Below are 23,215 nucleotides of genomic sequence, written 5' to 3' on the forward strand. Positions count from 1 at the left end.
CTACACGGTGTTTCAACAAGTACAGGCTCTTAAGGAACAGCTCTGGCCTAGAGACTATATTTTTAGAATCAGCCATCATTCAAATAAGTAAAAGTTAAGTGGCAGTTTGTAAAATTTAGACTAGAAAGACTTCAATATCAGTACAACAGATCAATGCACAGAGGAGGTATCTACCCTCCACAGTTCATATCATCAACTTTCTATTTTCTTCATGATGAACTAATGAATATTTTAAAATAACATTTTAATATTTTTCAAAATTTTTCTTTGTCTGCGTCATAATATTTGGTACCTTTTTGGTGCATTCATTGCACCAGCTTATCCAGATAATGACGAGTTAACCATGTTAACATTGTACAGGCTGATTATACTTAACCTTTGGGCTCTGTGGGCTTTGAAGTGCCAACAGAAGTGAGGCACATGGATATTACCAAGGTAGAAACTACAGAATGTTTTCTACAGATACGTTTAAAAGTTTATATAAGTTTGCTTGATGATCAGCCACATTATAGACAATAAAACCCACCAAAAATCCCTTTAATATATAATAAAATAAGAGAAAAATGATCCCTTTTCTATCAGTACTCTACACCTTTTTCTATTAAGTAGATAAAATCTTTAGAGAGGAAAAAGATTTCATGCTTTGGATCTGAGATGTTCATCACTTTAAAGGCTAATGCATAAACCAAAATAAAGCCTACATTCATGTAAGTGCTATATAGATATCGTTTACACCTCCGTGTGAAATCGTTAAAATCATATTTTGGGGAGCTTGCAAACAAAAGCCATAACAAGAAATGTAATATTTTGAAATTAGAAGAAAAATAGTTGAGAGTTTCCAAACTAGGCCATGACAATGCCCTTCTCAGAAATAAAGCTTGACAAGATGACATCCAAAATCATACACGAATATTCGTGAGTGGCAAATTTCAGGATGTTTCCAAATTAATGTGTGAAGTAAGAAATGGACATGAGCCAAGATATAAGGCACAAACCTGCTCAGATCTAGGGCATATCTTTCCATCTAGTTAATTTCTTTATTATGGATCAAATAAAAAAGAAATCAGGATGTGAACATAAGTCAGATGAAATTGTAATCCTCTGCTAGACTTTTAGAACTTTACCACTGATTTTCGAGCATCTGTAACATCATTCAGAGAAAGTATGAACTTGGACATAGTGCAGTCGGAAAAGAAAAAAACCCTGAAGGTCCATGCTCAGTGAAGCTTGCACACTCAAGATGCACCAGCTTCTGTAATTGAAGGCATGTAAGCAAAGTTGTTACCTTCATATCAGGTTCCTTTTTAGTGCTTGCCTTAAATGATGGAGTGGTCTTTGAAGACATTTTGGTATTCCTCTTGGACTGTGGTCTAGAGGAAACTATATCTTTCTCTAGATCTTCAGGGAACGATTTAACTATCTAGAGACATCTAAATGTTTTAAGGGCTTCTAAAACCTATGGAGTTTTCCAAACTAATTGCAAACTCCCTTTTTTTGAGTGTTTTTAGAGATAAGCTTAAACTTTCCTAGGTCTACTAAAAGTTAATTTAATTTGAAAAGTGACATCCCATGTAATTCTTTTGTAAGGCTGACTAATACCTTTTGTAAATTATTTGTTTGTTGTATTTCTCATTCAATAGGATGAGACTTAGGATTTATCATAAAAATAATTACATTTTGTAGAGCTGTAACTCACGTAACTTGACAAAGTTATAACAAGATATTGACCCATTGTGCTCTCTGAAAATGAAGTTTTGACACAATAAAAATTTAATGAACCAAGTAGTTTCAGGGAGAAGTGCTCAATCAAAGGATTAAAAGAAGAAAAAAATCTAAGAACTAATTTAATGTTGCTGATAACAAGAACACAGCTGAGCTCACAGAAGGTCTGAGAACTTGACAATTAAGCTTTAATTATCTGACAAAATTCAACTTTAAATTGCAAGTATCACTGCTTAGAATAAGAAAGTAAAATTTCATTATTCTCATGGTAAAACTGATGCACCCTTGGAGACACTGAAAAAGATCCTTCCTGGGCAGCATTGAATTTCTTGTCATCAGCAAGTTATGGTCTGTTAAATAATTTATATTTTCATTTTGGAATGCCATAAATACAAGGAGAGATACTTTTTATCCTATGGGAATCTTGTAATCCCCCACAATGAAGGCACTATAAGTGCATGGATTATAATGTGATTTCTAAAGTCTCTCTGGTTGACCACTCCTGGGCTCATTCATGCCTTTTAAGTGGTAGTGCAATAGGCCTGATATGAAATATTTGTATTATTAGTATTTTACTAGAAAACAATGATACTTGGGTTAGTCACAAGTAAAAACAGGGTGGAATTCTGCAGCTCTTCCACCTAAAGAAAAACAAACACTCCACAAAACACAGTATATATGAAACACTGACAGCCTCACATATTTCAAGCCCTAGTTTCTATCCAGAACCTAACTATGTTCATGCATTATACATTAGTATTTCTAGATAAAGTACTATCTTTTGTCTGCAAAGTAAGGTTTTGCTCTTCCACTTTTTCTTCTACTGGGCTGGGCAATTCCTTGAGGACCAACCCAGACACAGTTTAGCTATCAGAGCCCCAAAGATTTCTTAGGATGCTAAATAGTTTATTAGCCACCTAAATTTCTCCTTTACCATGTGCCACAAAACTCTCTTTCCTGAGAAGATATAATATTTTATGCATACATTTACTATACATTCTGGTGAGAGTGGAAAGAAGGGAGTGGTATGGGGGAAGATGTGTCCCTTTGAGTGGAGCTCCGAGACAGTCTTCAAAAAGTTAGCTGGTGTTCTGTACCACCATAGAGGTTATTACTGGAGGATTTTTCCTCCAGGACTATTTGCCATGTGGAGTGGGAAGTGGATGGCCATATTTGTCCTGTTGGATTGCATGGCTGACTGCATGACTTGTCTCTCTTACCCCTATGCTGTGATATTACCTTACTCCCACATAAGGCTGCAGATAGCATCTCGGGAACACACAACTGGTATTCTGTAGATATCTAAGCAAATCAGGCAGTGACACAGTTCTTTTTTTTCAGATTGATGTGGAAGCCTCCACTATACCTTTGAAACTGCCATAGAATAACCAGATTCCTCTTGCTGTACACCTAGGTTTCTTTCAAGGTAGAGACAAGATTATATTGCATATAAGAGCTATGTATAGGAGTTTTAAGAGCTAACTCAGCAGATCTGCAAGGAACATATTCCTATTGATATTTTATAATTCTTTATACAGTTATACTTACTGTTGCGTAGAAGATCCACTGAATATGGTTAAGTAAACCTGCATTCCTTCAAAACTAGGTCATAAATTCTTTCACTCTCATTTATCAAGAAGTAAGTAAATTTAGAAAAGTAATGTACCAGAAACTCCTCCTCTCTGGTAAGAATGTACAGCTCTTCTCAACAGTAATTTATCAGATGGCTATATTTGGATATGTGGGAGATTTAAAGCTTTCTTGCTTTTGCAAGTCAGCAGTTTTTTCTCTTCTCCACTTCTCTGAAAGGATGAGTACTTTCAATATCATCTTTCCATGACTGTGACAGTCAGTACATAAAAATCAAGTATATACAGAAATATATTTCAATTTTCTTTTTACTAGGAGGAATCTAATAAACAGCTCCAACATCATTAATTTATTTGTAGTGAACAGAAATGCATTCTATTTTTATTTTAATTATTCCTGTAAGTCCCCCAAAAACTCCAGGATATTTTTAGGGTTCTTAAACTAAAGTAAATTAATAATATATGTGAAATAGCTGCTTTTATTGTAATATCATATAATGTTAATTTAATGTTTAGAGTAGAGGTAAAGCATACAAGTCTAAACATACAGCTAATTCAAGAAATAAAATTGCAAGCATTTGATTAGAATCATATAACTAATTTGTAGACCACCTTTTAAGGAGATGGTCATATTGTCATTTCAAAGAGTCTCAGCATTTTTACATTACTGTTCCCTAGGCAAACTGGTTGCTATGATCCATTTCCAGGCTCTCAAATGCCTTGCAGCTAAGCTTGGAATTAGAAACTGTGCTTCTAGTCCTTTCAGCACAAAGAGTGCATCTATCTATGCCCTCTTTGCTTCCCTGTGCTCCATCAGTCTGTACCCATCTGTTAGAGCTTTTCTTATCTTATATTTAGAGTGTAATAACCTTGTGGACAAGAGCAGCCTTTTTATCCTGTGTTAATTCAGCAACAGAGACAAGGAGGTCTTGATCTATAACTAGGATCCCAGGTGCTGTTGCAATAAAATTAACGGTAATGACTTTTTTTTTATGCTGTCCGCTAAAGTGTTAGAAACCTGCTTTGCAATTTTATGCATTTGGAGCCCAAATCGTGCCAAAAAGGGTGTGCATTACAACAGGTAATACATTCCTGTATTTTTTAAATTACATCAAAATAAAACATTTATTGTCAAAATATACACAAAGAATCCCAGAAAAAAAAGACTTTGAAGAATGAAAGTTGTAAGGGTGCTAGTAAAATTTTGGGTCTGTATATATGCAATGTGGCATAATCCAACTACCTAACTGCTGTCACAGTTGGTAAATTAATCTCTCCCCTGCCCTGATGTTATCACCCACTCAGGTCTCACCATCAGAGAACTCAGGCTACAGTCTTTCAGTACATTTTCCCACAGCAATTTCTTGGTCCCAGCACTGAGTATATTAATAGTCGGGTTCAGAATCTGCAAACAGATTCTCCTGGGAGCAACCACAGTGGTAATCAATACCTTAAAATCTCAGTAGAATAAAATATTACTTATCAGAAACAGCAAGGTATCAATGACTATATATTTTACAAAAGTAGTGAAATATGCTACATATATTTTCATACTGCCCATTCAACCACCAGCTATCTGCAAGAGTGGGGTTATTTATTTCTAGACTCCTCTGTAAGAGTCCTTTCTTCTTCTTAAAACTGAGTAATGCAAGAGATGTTCCCTGGTCGTTGATGCCCTCTCTGCTCCAGCGGTTTCCCCTACTCCAGCAACCAAAACAATCTTCTGCAGCTTCTACCTGTTCAAATGCAGTCTCCTAACTTGGTAAAACACAGACATATACCTCAGCACTGAAGCTATTTCCTTTAGTAGTTCTAATTACAAATGAAACACTAATTGCAGATTTGCAACACCACCATGATAGTTTTCACCTGCCTAATCTGCCTAATGACACAGGGGATGGTATGACAGTATGGAGTTTGGTTCAGGTCAGTATAGACTGCTGCAGTCTACGTGATATCCATTCCTCCTTGTCTTCTGTACTAATAACATTCATGCTATATAAATAAGAGCTAACTATGCTAACCCTCGTTATGATGCTCTCCTGGCTTGCTCCATAGATTCCTCAATATAGTCTAAATCTATTCCTTTGCGTTCTAACCACTGTGTGGTTCTCTGTACCAGAACACTGCCCCAATCAGGCATCCATACAATAAACAGTATTAACATTTTGCTTTGTCTTAATTTTCCAGACCTTGGAGCTATAACCCAAATAGTCTTTTAAAAGTATATGACATTATCATTTTTTACCTAAAGCTATCTTAGATCTGGCAATTAAATATACTTTTAAATAATTATTTATAAATATTTTTACAGAATGTAGCTTGTGTGTAAAACTTTATAGAACGCAGAATGCCATGACATACTCTCATAACTCCACACTTTTTTTCGTTGTTGTTGAAAGTGGTTACTGGTTAGCTTTGAGCACTGTCAACTGAAAGTACAAGAGAAGCCTGAATATTTTCCAAGGTATGTGAAAATGAAGAAAGTCTGGAAAGAAAAGTCTTGAATAATTTCTTCATTTTTATATGGAAATGTTTTTCTATTCTGGTAGCTAGGAAAGCGTTATTTTATCAAGCACCTGCTCTTTTAAAGGGTAGGAAAAAGGATAAATAAATAGAAAATAGGAATATACACAAAGGACATCTCTGGATCAAAAATGCAAGGCGTGCTTGTGCTATAGAAGAAAAGCAAAGCTGGTTTAGTCATTATGGGATGCCTGTGGAATACAATGTGGCATTGTAACACCCTAGGATATGTACATGCATGATGTGGCTGAAAAAGGCAGTCCAATCAAATATTGAAGCAGCAGCTGAAAAGATTTCAAAATATATAGCAAAAGCTTGGCAGGTTTCGACTGGAATGAGACATCGTAATCTGAATAGCCAGGCTGTGAACTTTGAAACCAGTAGTACCTTCTGAGAAATCCCAACAAAGCTTCCTATTACATGATACTGTAATAGACACAAATGTTTTAGCAAACTGGTACAAAGCCCTCCAAGGAGGGTAGTGTAACCCTAGAACAAGCTGCTCAGAGAGATGAAGGCACGGAATGTGGGTGGAACAAGCTGTTTCTGACCATCCAGTTTAGTGCTGGTGATAGGCCTATTTTAGCTAGCTAGCTGCCTGGAAACTCCAGAGGTTGTCTCCAGGCAGCATTTCAATAATTCAAAGTATAGCACTAAGAGTTAAAGAATCTGATGTAATATCTAATGACTGAAGAAGGATTTTATGCATAATATTTGCAGCTTTTCCTAAATTATACTCTATGTTATTTCTGTTACGGAAGCCACGTAGAAAGGTCACAAAGTTAATTTATCTCTTGGGACCATTCCCTCTTATAGGGTGTACATTGAACAGATGTTTCCTCCAATATGTGGCACTGAGAAATTCTATTATGACTGCAGAAACTGGTCCAGATACAGCTTTTCCACTGAGATAAAAACTGTCTTGTGAAATTAACGAACAGTATGTACGTAATCTGCAGTTAAACGCAGTGGGTCACTTTCAACTTTGTCATATCTCAGGACCTTCAGACCTTCATTCACGCACCAGATTTTTGCTTTTCACTTAAAAATTGTCAACTTTTTTTGTCCTAGATTCAAAACCTTGGAAATATATTAATAACTACATAAAACCCTCATACTCCGTTTATTAAAGTACTTTCATCCCTACTTTTTTTCTGGGCTGCAATCCAACAGGATTTCTCTGTTCTGGGGTATTTTGTGACTGCTAAAATGGTTTAGTCAGAAGGCACAATATGATGAGTAAAGGAAAGTATAGTTTAATCAAGGAATGGAGCCTGTAGAAAAGAACAGCAGGGAAGAATGACGGAATAAAACCTTCTAAGGCTCAAAGCAGCCGAAATAGAAATTAATATTAAACTAAACACAAGGGAAATATTTCAGTTCAGTTCAACAAACAATGCTTTGGTTTGGCACAGCTCCATCACAGAAATAGTGGTTTGGGTTTTCAAATGCAAAATTGATGGAATTCAATCAATTAATTTCTATGGATATTTTAAAATGTAAATTTTTATTTTAAATCCTGATGGAGTTTGAAATGAGGGATATTATAAAGAAAATCTTTCATAGAAAGTATGTCTTACACATAAAACAGGGAGAAAAGTATGGCCAGATTTCCAGGTAAGCCTTTGCAAGTTCTTCTTTTGTATGTGTTGATGTTTACCATGTGCAAGCAGGTCTCCACACATGCTTCTAGCACATGCCAGCATGTTCCAGCAGCTGTAGGTGACTTCAGCTGTGTACATAACCTCCCTGTTGTAGTAGTTACATTTTTCTGTGTCTATTCTAACAGACTGACAAGTGAGTGAAAAATTATGTGCCTTTTCTTGTATTGTACTAAAAGATGTGCATAACTATGATTATCTACAAACAGGATTTCCTGTTAAAAACAATAGATGCACTTTCGCTCCCTAATTAAATTAATTCAAAGGTGTAACCCCATCTGATTTAAAAAAAAAAAGTTTTCTTTTATAATTACTTCACACTACAAGCTTCTCCAAGCTTCTCCTTATACATAGTATTTTACATCAAAATTATTTTAACCATTCAGGTATGGTGTCCAGCAGACTTTAAAGAAATATTTTGTGGCTTTAAAATGAATAAGTACATTATTCACTATATTTTTTTCACGTTTTTAATGGATTTATCTATTTTCATTCTTACAAGTATAGAAAAAGTGAACCTCAAACATTAATTAATGGAAAATGTACACATTGTGTGTACGATAAAAGTGTTACCTTTACTAAGGAGTAAAAATAAAAAGGTTTCAAAAACCACTGAAAATATTTGAAAGCCTTCTAGTGCAAAATATTTTCCCGGGGTTTAAAGTTTCTGTTTCAACTCCCTTAAAATACTTCATCACTGTGAAATGCTTCAGTACTGTGGTACATCCTCAAAGGATATACAATGTAATAAGTGCTGTTTGTAATTATTTGTGAGATGAGTGCTTTGAAATGTCCCACAGATTTAAAGTAATCATCTTGCTTTGGTTGTCTAATTCATTTCTATTTATTATTTGTGTATGATAGTCCAGGGGCAAATTGTTTCATGTAAGTGCTGCAGGAAATAACCCAAACTAGTTGGCTGAGTCTCCCAGATACTAATGGTCCAAAATACTTCACAAGACTGATAACCAGCAACCATTTCCTCTATATATTTATTAGAAGTGAATTTTCAGCTCGACACAGAAAATAGGCAGTGGAGTACACAGGCATATATATTCCATATAACAAGGTACCATCATTACAGATACCCCAGGACAACAGAGTATTATAGTTTATTTCACTAAATTGAAGATGTCAGCACTCATGCATGACACAACTATATTTTTTAAATTAATTTTCTTTAGGTTGCCTTTGAAAAGCCAGAAAGGACCATAGTTCCAAAGTAATAGGCTCGTTCTTACTAATGACAAAAAATTAAGAAATCCAATAACTAAAACCGTAATAAAGAAGACTGAAAGAGAGATTAAAATCAAACAATCAGGTACAGAGATGACAGATTGAAATGAACAATTGATCACGGCTAGTGTATGGTGTCCGGTGCAATTTAGTCAGCATGAAGTACTTTCCTCCCCATCTAGGATTCATAAATCTACACATGCCATTTCCAACCTGATGAATGTGTATGTTTGAATCTGTGAAACTAGACCAATATTTTATAGCAGAACACAACTTTCTTTGCTAAGAGCCTTGGAAATTTGCATACTCTTTCTGAAGAGGATCCACTTAGTTATATCAGTGCAAGAAAACAAACTGAACTTCTGTTCCCACTCTCAACAGATGTGACCAAAACAGACCAGGGAGTGCTGGGGACCTGGGCTGAACTTTGGCACCTGCCTGGCAGTGCAGGGGGCAGGTTCCAGCTGCAGTCATTCCCAAGCATCCAGGTGTAGTTCATTATCGCTAGGTCTTAATAAGCTGAACATTTGTTGAAATTAATAGAAGTTGTTTTGTCACAGGTCTAGATTCAAACTCCAACAGGTATGTCTGGAATACAGAAGCAGGTACACATACCTGCATATGCCAAACGCTCACATCACCTGGGTCTAAAACGTGATCATTCCTTAGCACTATAGTTTTACGCAACACATTCTATTAGCTGGTTTATCTGACAGCCCCAGTACCCAGAGATGTGATCACACAAAATCTCAGTTTCCATAATTTTTGAAAAGCTCCTGATTGGGAATGTTGCAAAGGATAGGCTGAAAATAAGAATCTCGGAGCTGTCAAAAGTAAATTGACAATTACACATTTTTAAAATATCATTCTTTTTTAAACTTTTTTTTGTTCTGGTTTTTTTTTTCAGTGTTTGGGTTTGCTAAAAACTGCTTATGTCACATTCAAAACCAATTTTTTTTTTCTCTAACAGGGGGAAACATTGTATAGAGACAGAGGTGGAACGATCTGGGACCACAAATAGTTAATGATACTGATTTTTCCAATATGATTTCTACTGTTACTTACTCTGTGTTTATGCTAGGTCCAACAGCACCAGAAACTTGTATTAGTTCACTAAAATATATTATTTGAAGAACTAGAAGATAGGTGTGCCTAAAAATAATTTTTCTTCTGAAAAGAAGATAGCCTGAGTTTTAACATGAATCAATGTTTCAATGCCACAGCCCTACTGTCAGCATTTTCTGTTGGTTCCACTCAAGTGCTCTGCACCTCATTCTGCACCTAAATCTGCTACCCATTACCCTGAGAGCTAATTCAGGGTATAAATCCTTCACTGGAGTCAGGCATGAAACCCCCTTTAAAGGCTCTGACTGCAAGAGTGTGATAAAGTGTAAGGGTGAAGTTTTACATTGCAGAGTACATGAAAGTACGGTGTTTCAGTCATGACTGAGTTCTTATTTTCAGAAGTGCTGTAAATTATAAAAATAATAGAAAACAAATAAAAACTTTAGATAAGAGTGGAGGTATTTGGTTGAAATAAAGATTTAAATAGCTGAATAATACGATTCACAGACCTGATTTTTATGCTGTTCCTAAAGTAAACACATAAACCTCTCTACAGAATCTGTTTTATTTTATATTTAAATTTTGCTTTGATAATGACCCCTCCATATTCAGAATGTTGTGTTACTGTAAATGGACTAATAAAAAGTTGCAGCTGAATTTCTCGTGGAAGGAATTTTTTTTTTCAAAATATTTTCACAAATTGTACCTGACAGCTTTCACTATCTAAGCTACCTGCACCCTGACTCTCAGCCTTCTCCTAACTTCTTCACTATGCTCAGGACAGCTGAGTTTCAACAACTCATATGGCTGTCACAGAATGAATACCTTAGCAATACGAAACTTCTGCAATATTACGTTTTCTATAGAGATACATCAAAAAGTCATTTCTCGTATTTGGTGAGAACTTGAAGGGGAATAGCTCAGTGTATACTAATCCAAACCAGCAGACAACAAACAAAGACCTTATGCCTAAATCTGATACCAGTTAAATCTAAAGAAAAGAGAGCCAATGTCAATGAAGCAATAGGGTGATAGGATCAGCCAGGGACCTCAACACACAGTCTAGCCAATACTCCATGTCAGCCAACGGAAATTAATCTCATTTTTACAGGTTGCTAAAAATCATGTAATGTGTCAGGGAAATATCTGTTTCACCAATGAAAACAAGTGAGGGGAATAGTGTAGAATATAACAGAGAGAGATCTGAAAAAGCTAGAAGAGAAAAAGCAGGACAAGGAGCTAGTAACGACCAGCCCAGGAGTCATGTTTTTGTCAGATCTTAGAGTCAAGTTGCTGCACATGGATTGAACAACTATTTCCTGAGATGGGAGGAATTGTTGAGGTATAGGTTTCTAGCACCTGAAAACGGTTGCATGTCTTCCAAACACCTTATGTAGTTGGTTAAAATATCTATACTAGAGCTAAGCAAGAGATACATACTGTAACATTATACTACTCTCTCAAATAGCTCGATGCCACCTTGACATGACAGTTGATGAATAATATTCCTAGACATAACCTCATTCTCATTTTACAATTACATGGTTAAATTTGTGAATATAATCATGTTTTTAAATTATTTATAATGAGAATATTGTCTAAAGACAGACAAAAAAATGAAATAAAGTCTTACAAATAGACTGAGCAAGAACAAAGCAAATACACTTTTTGGTTATGGGTATTTTCATAGGGAGAACTTAATCACTCCCGTTGCCCCAATCCAAATGCAAATTAAGCACCTCATCTGTGTAAATTAGCCAGAGAAATAGATGCAAAGAGGCAAATGTTACTCCTGCTAAAGTCAGTGTTGTGAGATCTGGGCTATGGTGCATATCTGATAGCACAGCAAGGTCCAAAACATTAGTTTAACAGTAATACAGATTGAAAGCATTTGCTTTAAATGTTTGCAAAACATTGGCTTTTAAGTCTATGTTGGAGGTTTTTTGAGGAAGCACTAAGTGGAGTAAGGAGGTTGCTAAAGGCTTTTTTCTCCCTCTGCCTCTTCCCTCCTGAAATAGAAGCAAACATAAAAGGCAAAGAAATCTTTTCATTCTTGGCATGTTTTTTTCTTTCTTACAACAAACCCATCCCTATATTTCAGCTGTTGTCTGCTTTGCACCACACATACCCACTCTACTAGTTCCTCAGGCAAACTCCATCTGAAACACTTACTGAAGAATAAAAAGCACACTTTCCAAGCGGGAGATATATTCGTAGAGTCACAGAATCATAGAACTATAGAATAGTTTATGTTGGGAGTTACCTTAAAGATCACCTATTTTTAACCCCCCTGCCATGGGAAGAGAGACTTCCCGCTAGATCAGGCTGCCCAAAGCCCCATCCAGCCTGGCCCTGAGCACCTCCAGGGACGGAACATCCAAAACTTCCCTGGCAACATGTTCTAATGCCTCACCACCCTTACTGTGAAGAAATTCCTCCTTATGCCTAGTTTAAATTCTCTTTAATAAAAAAAAAATACACAAATTCTATTTTTGTGTTGTATTTTTCTAATACTTTCAGTTCAAAAGACTCTTAGTGCCTCTAATGAATGTTTCATATGTACTATTAATGGAAATTTGAGTCACCAGTTTTGATATTAATGTAATAAAATTAAAAGTTTAAACAAAAAAAAAAACGTAAATACAAGAATAAGGATCATACTCTACTGCTTTTCCTGCAGTAAGAAATCTTTTTTACATGCTTTCCAAAACTGCACAAAAGTTTCCAGTTAAGGCCTTTATAGAGGAGGACAAGAATATTCTCAGTGTCTTACAATAACACATTTACTTTACTCCAAAGCAAGATTTCTCCTGTGTGACTATTTGTTTGTGATTATTTTCACCAGATCTAATTCTACTTTGCCTAACCGCTCATGCCCAAAATCAACACCTATAGTTCTCCGCTCAATATGTAGCCTATATGGATGTTGTGAGGTGTATCAGACTGGCCATTTGAAGTTTTCTTGAGGTGAAAAGAAAGACTAGATAAATACAATCAGCCGTCTGTTACCAATGTGGCAAAAATTGTAGCACAGAGGGGGCCAAGACTTCATTGTGTTTCACTAGCGAGTAGTCTGCATGTGGGGAGCAATAGGATTTGCACTGACTGAAGAAACTGCATCACTTTCTTTTTCTGCTTGTACACGTGACATATAGGCTTAAACAGAAATTTTATCAGTGCTGAAGTGGGCTTCATGCTCGGTATTCAGAGTTTTCTTTTTTTTGTTGTAAAAGCAATTTCTAATGCTTCAATATTTTAAAACCGTTTTGCTAAAAAAAAAACAACAACAAACAAACAAAACCCCCCAAAGCCATGAAATATTTAACTTAGTGCTAAAGACAACTTTAGAAATAACCATACTGACAGATACTAAACTAATATCCGCATAAGCTTCACAGGAGTCATTGCAGTATTTTTATTATATGTTTATAACATCTAAATATTTTAGAGACTCTGCATGGAGGTTGTAGAACAGCTTTCTAGACAAAAATGCACAACACATTTTTAGAAAAAAAATAAAGTAAAATTGGGCCGTAAACTCAATAAAAAAGCCCTTTGGCCAAGTAAGAGGCTAAAGTACACACTACTAAGAAGTGCCTTGGTCCATTCAGTGGGGAGGTGTGCTGCCTTCTGCTGTCCAGGGAAGGTTGCCGAGTCTCACATTGAGACAAGACAGTGGTGAGAGGTTGTTAAGTAAGTTTCTGCTTAGGAACTCTGCTGGAAGATGATTAGTGCATGATAACCCAGATGCAACACTCTTCACAGACACACCAATGGGACATCTGTGAAATGACAGTTTCAGTTAAACTGGGATTCGTTCTAATGAGGTTGTTGAAATATTTGCTTATTATTGTCCTTGCCCAAGACAGGACAAAACTGAGGGGTGAAAGTTAATGTTTTTGTAACAATAAATGCCAGGAGCCACAGGCAATATGAGGAGAATGTTTTGCATGAAGCCACCACTCAGGGAAAAGGGAGAGGGATAGGTTGCATAGGAAGAACAACCAGAGCTCCTTCTGGGGAGTAAGGGTGGAGCCGATCCTCATCATTGAGACTATGATGAATGCTTTAAAATTAGCTATCCTTCATGCCCTACGTAAGATGACATTGTGTCTTCATGTGTCTTCTAGCCCACCAGAGAGTTCATTTTATTTTCCCCTTTATTATTATTATTATCAAAGTTATTATAATTGTTATTATTATTGTTGCTATCTGGATTAGTTTTTCCATTAGCAGCATTTGATCAATTTGTGCACAGTGGACTTCCTCTGTGTATTCTCCCCTACAGCTGCAGTCTTTTCTTTGAGAGGTTTGCACTCTATGAGGAGTTCAGCAGCAGGTCACAGACCTGACTTACAAAGGGAAACAGAAATAAACAACCGACTAGAAGAAAAAGAAGACTCCACAAAGCTTTCAGTAACCTATGGACAAACAAGAGAGAGGTATTCATTGGATTTTATTTCTTCTTTTCCTCTTCCTGACCCAGAATACTCACCACATATTAGGTCAGGTACCTTTAAGATACTTGTCATTTTTCTTCAGACTTATCATTATTGGATGATATTTAGATAGATGGTAATGAAGTTAAGAGAGAGAAAGAAATTAAAGGACATAAGAATAAGGCATGATGCAGTTTGGATACATGTCACTGGCCTTTGGTCACAAATGTTTGCATCATTCCCTCCACCAAATACTTTTTCTCTTGGTAAACTGTGCATGACCATTAGATACTCTTTGTTCATGAAAGAGATGTGCATTCTCTTCCTCTCACAGATCTCTAGCTTACATGTTCTGAAATATTCATGTGCTTTTTAATTGTCTCTTTAGTATCTAACATCAGAAATAAAACTAACAGGGCTTCCCTCTTACAGTTTATTCTATCACTGGCCTCTGCCTCAGTGAGCACATAATAGATTTAGGCAGAAAGTAAATATAAGTAGAATTAAAAAGATAGAACACAAGGAATTGGAAGGAAAAGGGTTAAAGAAGGATGCTTGATATTGATATGACATCTAGGAAAGACAGTAAAAGAAATGTGACTCTACAGTAAAGCCAGAATGACCTGTATGGGAAGATGTGGAGTATCAGCTGTTTCACCAGTTGTTGCACGAGCTGTTGCACACCTTCAACAGTGCACAAATACATGGTGATGCCAAGCTTCTAAACAAAGCATATTGTTTCTCCTTTGTACCATTGTACATAGATACAAAGCTTAGAAATAAAAATAAACCTTGAACAACAAACAAAAATCTTATAATCTTAAGAGGCAATCTGGAACACTCAATGAGATCAGAAGGAAGGCTAGGGTAGAAACTAATCACCGGAACAGAACTGGGCGTTCCAAAACCATCTCTCCACTGATAAACATCTTGTCTGCTGTGCAAGACAGCAAAGATTGCAAACCAGCGAAACAATATTTCCAAAGGGAGTTTTTAATTTGAAGGCATTTTGGAGCCTCTCTCTTTCAATGTATAGCAAGGAATAATCAACACACTCGTGGGAATGGCTCTGTCAAAGAATTTGCCTAATTTGCAAAACCAGGATGAATTTTCTCATCTACTGTTCTACACTGTGTATCCAGCCCTTTCCTATCCAGAACACCAATTTTCCAAACATCAAATCACTCTGAAAAAATCTAGCTATTCTCTACTTTTCCCATTTTCTTTTCATTTTAACTCTCTTTTTCTGTTTGACCTGCTATTAAGAGGACCTATCTCTTCCTTTTGTCTACAAACGGCTCTAAATAATTGTATAAGATTAAACAAAAAAGGAAATACTGAGAAATTTATACATGTTGGTTTAGATATTTATATGCATGTATATGCATGTATACAGAAGTGTGCATATATCTATATATATGGTGGTGGAAAATAGGACTCACCTATGTCCCAGGTAAGAGGGTTATTCTGTTCCATCTCCCTTTTCCCTATGACATACCAAATGCAGGCCATCCAGTGAGCAAGCAAGGCAAACATGGACATGAGAAGCGTGAGAACAATTGTGCTGTGCTGGGAGTAACGATCCAGCTTCTGAAGGAGACGCAAGAGACGTAGCAACCGCACTGTCTTTAGAAGGTGGACAAGGGAAACCTAGGAGAACAGTGAGAGAAAAGAGCTTGTTACTAGTTGACTTCTATCATACAGTTTCCTTCTTCAGTTGAACAGAAACTGTCTCCTAAATATCTATGAATTTTTGCAGAGTATTCATTCAGTTGTTTAGTTTTATACCATCTTTGAACTAAATCTTAAGACAGCAGAGAACAGCAAAAGAGGAGGTTAAAAAGAAAAGGCGTTTACTATTGCTGTGTACATTCATATTTACTATTTCTGATTGAAACCAAACAAACTTGAAATATTGGGAGACCTTGTCTTGTTTTCATGCAAACAGTAGGCCTAATGTATGAGATGAAACCAGATTAATAATTAAGACTGGAAGAAGTCACAACAGACATTTTACAGAATGGAGAAAGAGAGAAGTGAGTGAAGACTCAGATTTGTTCTTTGGATTTAAACGGGTGCTCAGGGGCCTGGGCACATTTTACTGCTCTATGCTAAGCTAGAGTCTGTTAAAACTTCTAATATTACTTCTTAAATTCATTAGCTAAAATATTATAGCCTTTAAAGTGTGAATGGCAAAAGCAGCACCTAATCTGCTCAGCACCCTTTATGACTTTATGAAATAGATAGGCTCTGGCCCAAGAGAAGGTGCAGCAATGCACAAAGCAAGGGGTCTCTGTATGATTTTATCCCCTCCAGAACATACTCTGACCTACATCCACACAAGATTATGCACAGCTCCCAGTTCTGTATGGAATATACTTGGTTCATGTTTCAGCTGTTTCATATAATTATCAAACAATATGCAGATTAGAATGTCAGAATTTTTTTATTTAATATTTTGGAGATTAAACAGGCATAATTTTCATTAACAGTAAGCTTCCCTGACCCCCTCGCCCAACCCCCTTTCATTAAAGAGACATTAGGATGGATGCCTGCTAGGTACCTGGCTGATGCAGGATACACACATCAGTTAGAAAAATAACATCACACTTACATTTCTTCTCACAGCCCCCCCAGAGCACAGCAACGAGCTCTCCAAAAAGGAAGTTTAAAAGCACAGCTCAATCAACATCCTTTTGGTTTTGCATATCCAGAATCACCTGAAGCTAAGCCTTTCTGTTTCTGTTACCAAAACTGGTAATCTGAAATTTTAATTTTATATGTATACGTTCACTAAAAGTTAGGTCCAACTTGACTGACAAATTCAGTAACGTAAGTTGTTTTAGATTTATTCTCTAAGACTTAATAATTCATTGATTGCAATGCAGAAATTAGGCTGGTGTGAAACCCATAGAAGGAAAATGATAAATCTATGAACATCCTTTTTTTTTTTTGCTACTACAGTTTTGATTGTGCTTAAGTAATTCTCCCACAAACTTCTTCATATGGCATTTATTGCTCATTATGTCATTTTTTTTTTCTCAAGAATCTTTACAGTCTTTCCTCATGTACAGAGCAAGGGTAAAAAGAAAATCAACAAAAACATAACACTTTTTAAAAATACTTTGAAGTTCATTGCTGTCAGAAACAAGGTCTGGCATCAGATCACACAAAAAATTACATGGTCTTCTTTTCTTGCATTTCTTTTATCCATCCATCTTACGTCATCTACAATAAGTCAATGAAATTAGTTATGTCTGTGGGCTTAAGCAAAAGAATAACTGTAAGCCTGGCAGAGAAAGCTGAAAAATACTCGAAGGAATTGACATGTTTATATTAATACAATCGTATAACCATTAAAATGCAAAAAAAGTCTCTCTTTCAGTGGTAATTCATTTCCCAAAGTCTCCCTTACTTTTCTCTCATCAGCTTATTTGAACCAATCATTGTTAAGTTGCACTTAACATAAAGGGATTCCTTTTCCTGACTGACTCTTCAAGGTGTTGTGGTAATAAACTGTTAAAATATGTATAATGATTTTATATGTGTTATGACCTTCACATTGGAGCCTTGATCTTTACATAGGTGCCTGTGTTATACCGCTTCACAACCAGATAATGATTTTCAAAGGATTGTTACAATAATAACTTTGTCCTGACAGTTACACTTGTAACTGAATTCTGAACATTTTTATTAAGTTACAGAACACTGATGGATATAAAACCAGTGAACCACATGACATGAGATGGAAATGTGTTTTATTTTAAGGCCTAAAGACTGCCTCAATTTAAATAATTTCTGCATAAATTTAAGCACATATGTAATTGACCATATGTAATCGCACTGAATTTACTTATTTGTCATGCCAAATGCTCTTCTTGTGTTGTGTCCAGTCTGTTACTGGAAGACCTGAAACACTGTCAAGCAGCTTTCTTTTCTATGTCACAAACTTGGAAAGATAAAATGAAGAGTCAGCACTCATACTATTGCCTGCATAGATTTTGCTTTGCCCACAAATATAAAACCATCTAAATTTTCCATTTGGTTAATCGTTTTTGACTAGCTGTATTAGATTTTTTCTGTCAAAATGACAGAGAAAGAATTTTATCTAAAACTAACACAAACTCAATCATAGCCTAGTACTGAGAAATAAAGTTGCTGCAAACTAGTGATGAAATTCTCTGCTTGGAAGACTCGTCTCCTACAGCAAAAGGAATTAATAAGTCATTTATAAGGAATTAATAAGGGATTAATAAGGAATTAATAAGGAAACATGAGACATTTTAATAAATGACTAGTGACAGGGATATTTTATCTTTTTTGTCTGTTAGTTGGCTTTCTCAAAAAATGATACTCTTGCTCTAGAACCACCAATAGTTACTGAGAGGAGCAAATCTGGTCATTATAACTAGAACTTAACGGACTATTTATAACTTCGGCAGCATTTCACACCACATTTTCACCGATTAAGGGACTATTTAAGCCAGATAAATACAAAGATGGAAGGAGCTGGGGTCTTACAAGCACGCAAAATTGGAAAGGAACGCATCTGAGGTCTCAGACCCCTAAAGAGTCACCCATTCAGTGGTAGAGCAGAAGCCCTGTAAGGTGTAAAGTCATTAGAGGTATCTCATAGTTTCACTTTTTTCCTTTTGAAATGTCTCCCATGACAGCGAGAGACTCCACAGCTTTTTCACACACTGACTCCACAAATCTCCAACTGGAAGATGACATTTATGTGCCATACATACATAGGTATGTATGGCACTATACCTATAACTTGCAGAATTTTAGAGCATCCCTAAAGGTTTGGCCTTTGTGCCGGGGCCTGAACAGCAAAGGAATTAGATGCTCCCTCATGCCCCTTCTCACCGTTCTGTTGAGGCAACATCTGAGAGTCGATGGAGTGAAAATCTGAGAACAGACATGAGGAAATGGCTTATTAAATCATAAAGTCTGAAAACAATGGAATGCGATTAACAACACCCCCCATTCTTGAAAATGTTGGTAATCATTGTTATTTCGAGGATTATATTAATAGTTTCCAAGTCTTGCCATGATAGGAAATATGATATAGTAAGGCACTGTGTTCCCATTGGGGAATCATATAGAGAGCAAATTGACTAAGTTTGCTGGGATGAACACAGGGTGCAGACTCCCATATTCTGGACTCACTTTCCATGGCCAGAGAAAACAGAGGTTTGGCCCTTCACTCTGGACCATGTAGTGGTCTTTATCTTCTAGCAGCTACCTACCAAAGCTGGGCCAATGCAAATGCAGGAAGCAGACTGGACCTTGCAAACACTTTCACTGAGCATGCTTGGAGCATGCAGGAAGCTATGCCTGTCAGTCAGTGTTAATAATGAAATCAGTGTGGCTATACATCATTTATTACTTGTGGCTTAGTGTTAGGACTTAATTGATCAATTATCTCATTAAAGATCCACTGCTAACAGAGGGACATTTCAAAGTCCCTGAATATTCTTAGTCAATGTATTAGTGAGCTTATTAAGGAAAATAAGTTTAAAAGTACAATAAACAGAAGACGTGTATTAATCATACTATGGAAGTATTTTCAATACTGTAAAATTTTAACTGTAAAAATAATTATTGGATAATACTCTCTTTTCCAGAAATCAGTATGAAAGCATATCAGTCTTCCCATTTAAAAAAAAAAAATCCCCTCCAAAAAAAACTCAAAAAAAAGAGAAAATATATATATTTTTAAAATTTCCTACTTGAAGAAGATGACACCTGGCTCATCCAATAAAAAATTGTTAATGCAAATTAAAGCAACACAGTTATGTTGGCTGTTTGGTTTTAATTTAAGGGATAAATTGAGATAGCAGTGTATTTAAATAGATCAGCCACTGGCTATAAGAAAAACAATGATTGAAGAATGTGGAGCCATTAACTGTCTGTTTTCAAAAGCTACTGCACTAACATCTGATTGACAGTTCTTAGCGTGACAAATGGAGTGAACAGAGATCATCAAAGTAAATGGAACAAAATAAAACCAAAGAGGACACCTTACACAGGATGTTTTTTGTCTTGTGTTTTCCTATGTTGTTTTTTTTTTCTGATATGTGTATGTTCTGTCATCTGTTTACTTGTCTGTATACTTACATTTAAAAAATATGAGGTTGAGTGCATCTGTTTACAAAAGGTCAAAATTCTGAGAATGAAAAAGTGGACTTCTTCAAAGCCTAAGTTTCTTATGTGAAAAATGCACAAAATTGACAAGCCTCTGTCCACATTTATTGCCAAAATTAAACTTTCTGATTTGGAGGTGGAGAGGGTGATTGGGTTTTCTTTTAGTCTGTTTGTTAAGGGTTTTTTTTGCTAAGTAAATTCTTATTCTATCAAATCTAATAGGGCTATCAGAAGAAAAACTTTTGTCTTAGCATAAGTAAACCAATACAAATATAACCCATCATGATTGTGACATCACCAAACTGTAGACCAACACATTTTTTGAAATAGTTCAAGCATTTTGGCTTTATATTCTGAAAAAGGCTAGTTGAAACCAATGCCAAAGTTAATGACAATTCTAAGTAATAGATACTGGAACACAAAAATTGGTGATCATGCTGTAATTTTTGCAATAGAATACAGAGGTAAGTAAAAAGAAGATTCCTGGCTGAGAGAAGAATGCAGACCATACTGACCATAGCAATGATTTACTATACCACATTAACAATTTATGAGTCTTGAAAAATTAATTGAACTTATTCAGTATAAGCGAGCAAAAACCATAGACACATGTATTTGAGTACAGTAAGGAAAAAATGAAGCTAACGCAGGTGCAACTATTTACCAAGCAAGGATAACCAAATTAGATAAAGATGATACATATATGTCTTTCATGATAATGTATGGCAAATTTGACACCTAATCTTGTCATATTTTTAATTAACATGTGCAATGTAATTGTATTCTTTCCTCCATCATCCAATGTGAAAATACAACACAAAGCTGAAAAAGATACCAAGAGTCAGTTTCATTCAGTTTTAGTCTTCAGATCTGGGGTGGGAAAAAAAGCCAAAAAAACCCTTCTGAAATAACCAAAAAAGATAATTTTGTACTTACCACAGTGACGTTGAAAGCATAAAGAAGATCAAAAGGAAGTGCAGCAATTAAATCAATGATAAACCAGGTAGTCACATAGTGGATACAAATAGATCTTGCTTCAAATATAACTTGGCCAGACTTGCTGACATATGTTGTTCGGAAATTTAAAATAATATCTGCTTGACAAAGAATGAACAGAGTCAGAGAGAGAGATTTCTTGATTCCTGGGAATAGCACCAGGAATCCATCATAACACTGTCCTCCTTATGCATGGCAAAAAGTAGATGAAGAATCTAATACAGAAATAAATGAAATACAGTCATAGGGGATCCACATACATAGAGTTAGACAAATCAATGCACAAACCTGAGTTTGTAAGGAGCAAAAAGAATGTTACAAACCTTTAATATTCACTGATTCAAAAGGAACTTGAATTTTAAAAAAACAACCAAAACCCAAAATAACCCCATGAGCTTTTTAAAGGGTACCAAATATCGTTATAGTATTATTTTAAATGAAAAATGAGGATATGATTGATATGCAATAAAACATACTTAAGTCTCTGTAGGATTAAAAAAAAATCATTAATTACTTCATTTAAAAGTTATAACTGAAACTTTCTTTTAGTAAATAACTGTTCAGCGCAGAGAATAAATGTCATGTTCAAGGATAGCCACTTGTTAATCAATCGAAAAGTGCTGAATCTGCTTGAAATAAAATGTCTTTTGGGCTATGATGGAGACATGAATTACTTGGTAGCTTGTGCATTTTGCTTGTTCCTAACATTCCAGGATGATCAGCTTTCAATATGAGATATACTTTTGACATGTCTTGCCAAAACACATTATCACTTAAAGAAAAGCTCAGGTCTTGACAACAGAGTCTCAATTATTTTCATGTCCTACAAGACAAAGACTATAATCTGCCCCCGAGCTATGCACCCAGTTTCTGCCAACATTAGTGAGAACTACTTGTATAACTTTTACAATGTCAGAAAGGAGTGCAGCCAGCCATCAAAGCTGGTGTTTTACAGAAAGATAATTAGCCCACTGCCTTGCAAATTCTAATGTCTCATGTTGAAGACTTTCTCATAAAAGAGAAAGAAGTGATACCAAGTGTTAGGAAGACATTTGCAGTGTGATTGACTTTTTTTCTTATTTAAAATAATATCTGAAGAGTGATGGCACTGGCAGCCTGAAAGCCAGTGGACTCGGACATTAAGCCTGAAAGTTTAATGTTCAAGTCATGAGAGACAGCTTTCTAGATGTTAGTCCAGTGTGTAATAGACTTGTCAACGGTGTTATTTGTATTCTAGGTAGCCTATTATTATGAGTTACAAAAAGGGAATTGCCTTCTTTTTGCCCTCTGTGGAAACAATTGGCAACAAAGGCAGCACTCATTCCTTCCTATCTGCTAGATGATGCATAGGAAGATTTGCCTTCAGCTGCCTCCTCTGCACACTGCTCTTGCAGCGAGGTTACAGCAGCAGCTGCAGGGGACTGGCTTTACACCATACACAGCACAGAGTGTACAGATATTTGGGAATTGTTTGCTGCCCAAACAGTTGTTTCTTATAGCCTCTGAGGAAATGGAGGCAGAAATGCTAAATTGAAGCACCTGCAAGCGAAAGACAGCCACCAGTAGGGTGAAGGTATAGGAAGATGATCTGTCTTGCAAATGCAAATAAACACAGAACAATGGTATTTCATAGTTTCAATCTATTCAAGGGATTTGTTTTCTCTTTGGATGCAGATATTTCCTTTCCACATGGCTGGCTTTTTTTTTTTTTTCTTTTTTTTCTTTGTGTGTGTGTGTGTGCTATGAAACCTGCTCCAAATCAGCACATTCCAGGAAAAAAAGAAAGGTTTGAAGTCCTAAAAATTAAGCGTATCTCAACTTCTTTGTC

General features: G+C 35.9%; 1 protein-coding gene across 5 annotated transcripts in view; it reads right to left on the reverse strand.

Annotated features, from left to right (window-relative positions):
- The window catches only part of KCNH8 (potassium voltage-gated channel subfamily H member 8), a 192,644-nt gene that overhangs the window by 52,484 nt on the left and 116,945 nt on the right, over positions 1 to 23,215 (reverse strand). For 4 of the 5 annotated variants that reach the window (XM_054060446.1, XM_054060445.1, XM_054060444.1 and 1 more), the window contains 3 exons: positions 21,328 to 21,485; positions 19,111 to 19,152; positions 15,681 to 15,888 (listed from right to left, as the gene is read on the reverse strand). In XM_054060446.1, the coding sequence (XP_053916421.1) occupies positions 15,681 to 15,888; positions 19,111 to 19,152; positions 21,328 to 21,485 (408 nt within the window). The remainder of the gene's footprint in view (positions 1 to 15,680; positions 15,889 to 19,110; positions 19,153 to 21,327; positions 21,486 to 23,215) is intronic. The other variant, XM_009570342.2, reaches the window with a different exon arrangement.

Source organism: Cuculus canorus, chromosome 2, assembly GCF_017976375.1.
Source record: "Cuculus canorus isolate bCucCan1 chromosome 2, bCucCan1.pri, whole genome shotgun sequence".
NCBI lineage: Eukaryota > Metazoa > Chordata > Aves > Cuculiformes > Cuculidae > Cuculus > Cuculus canorus.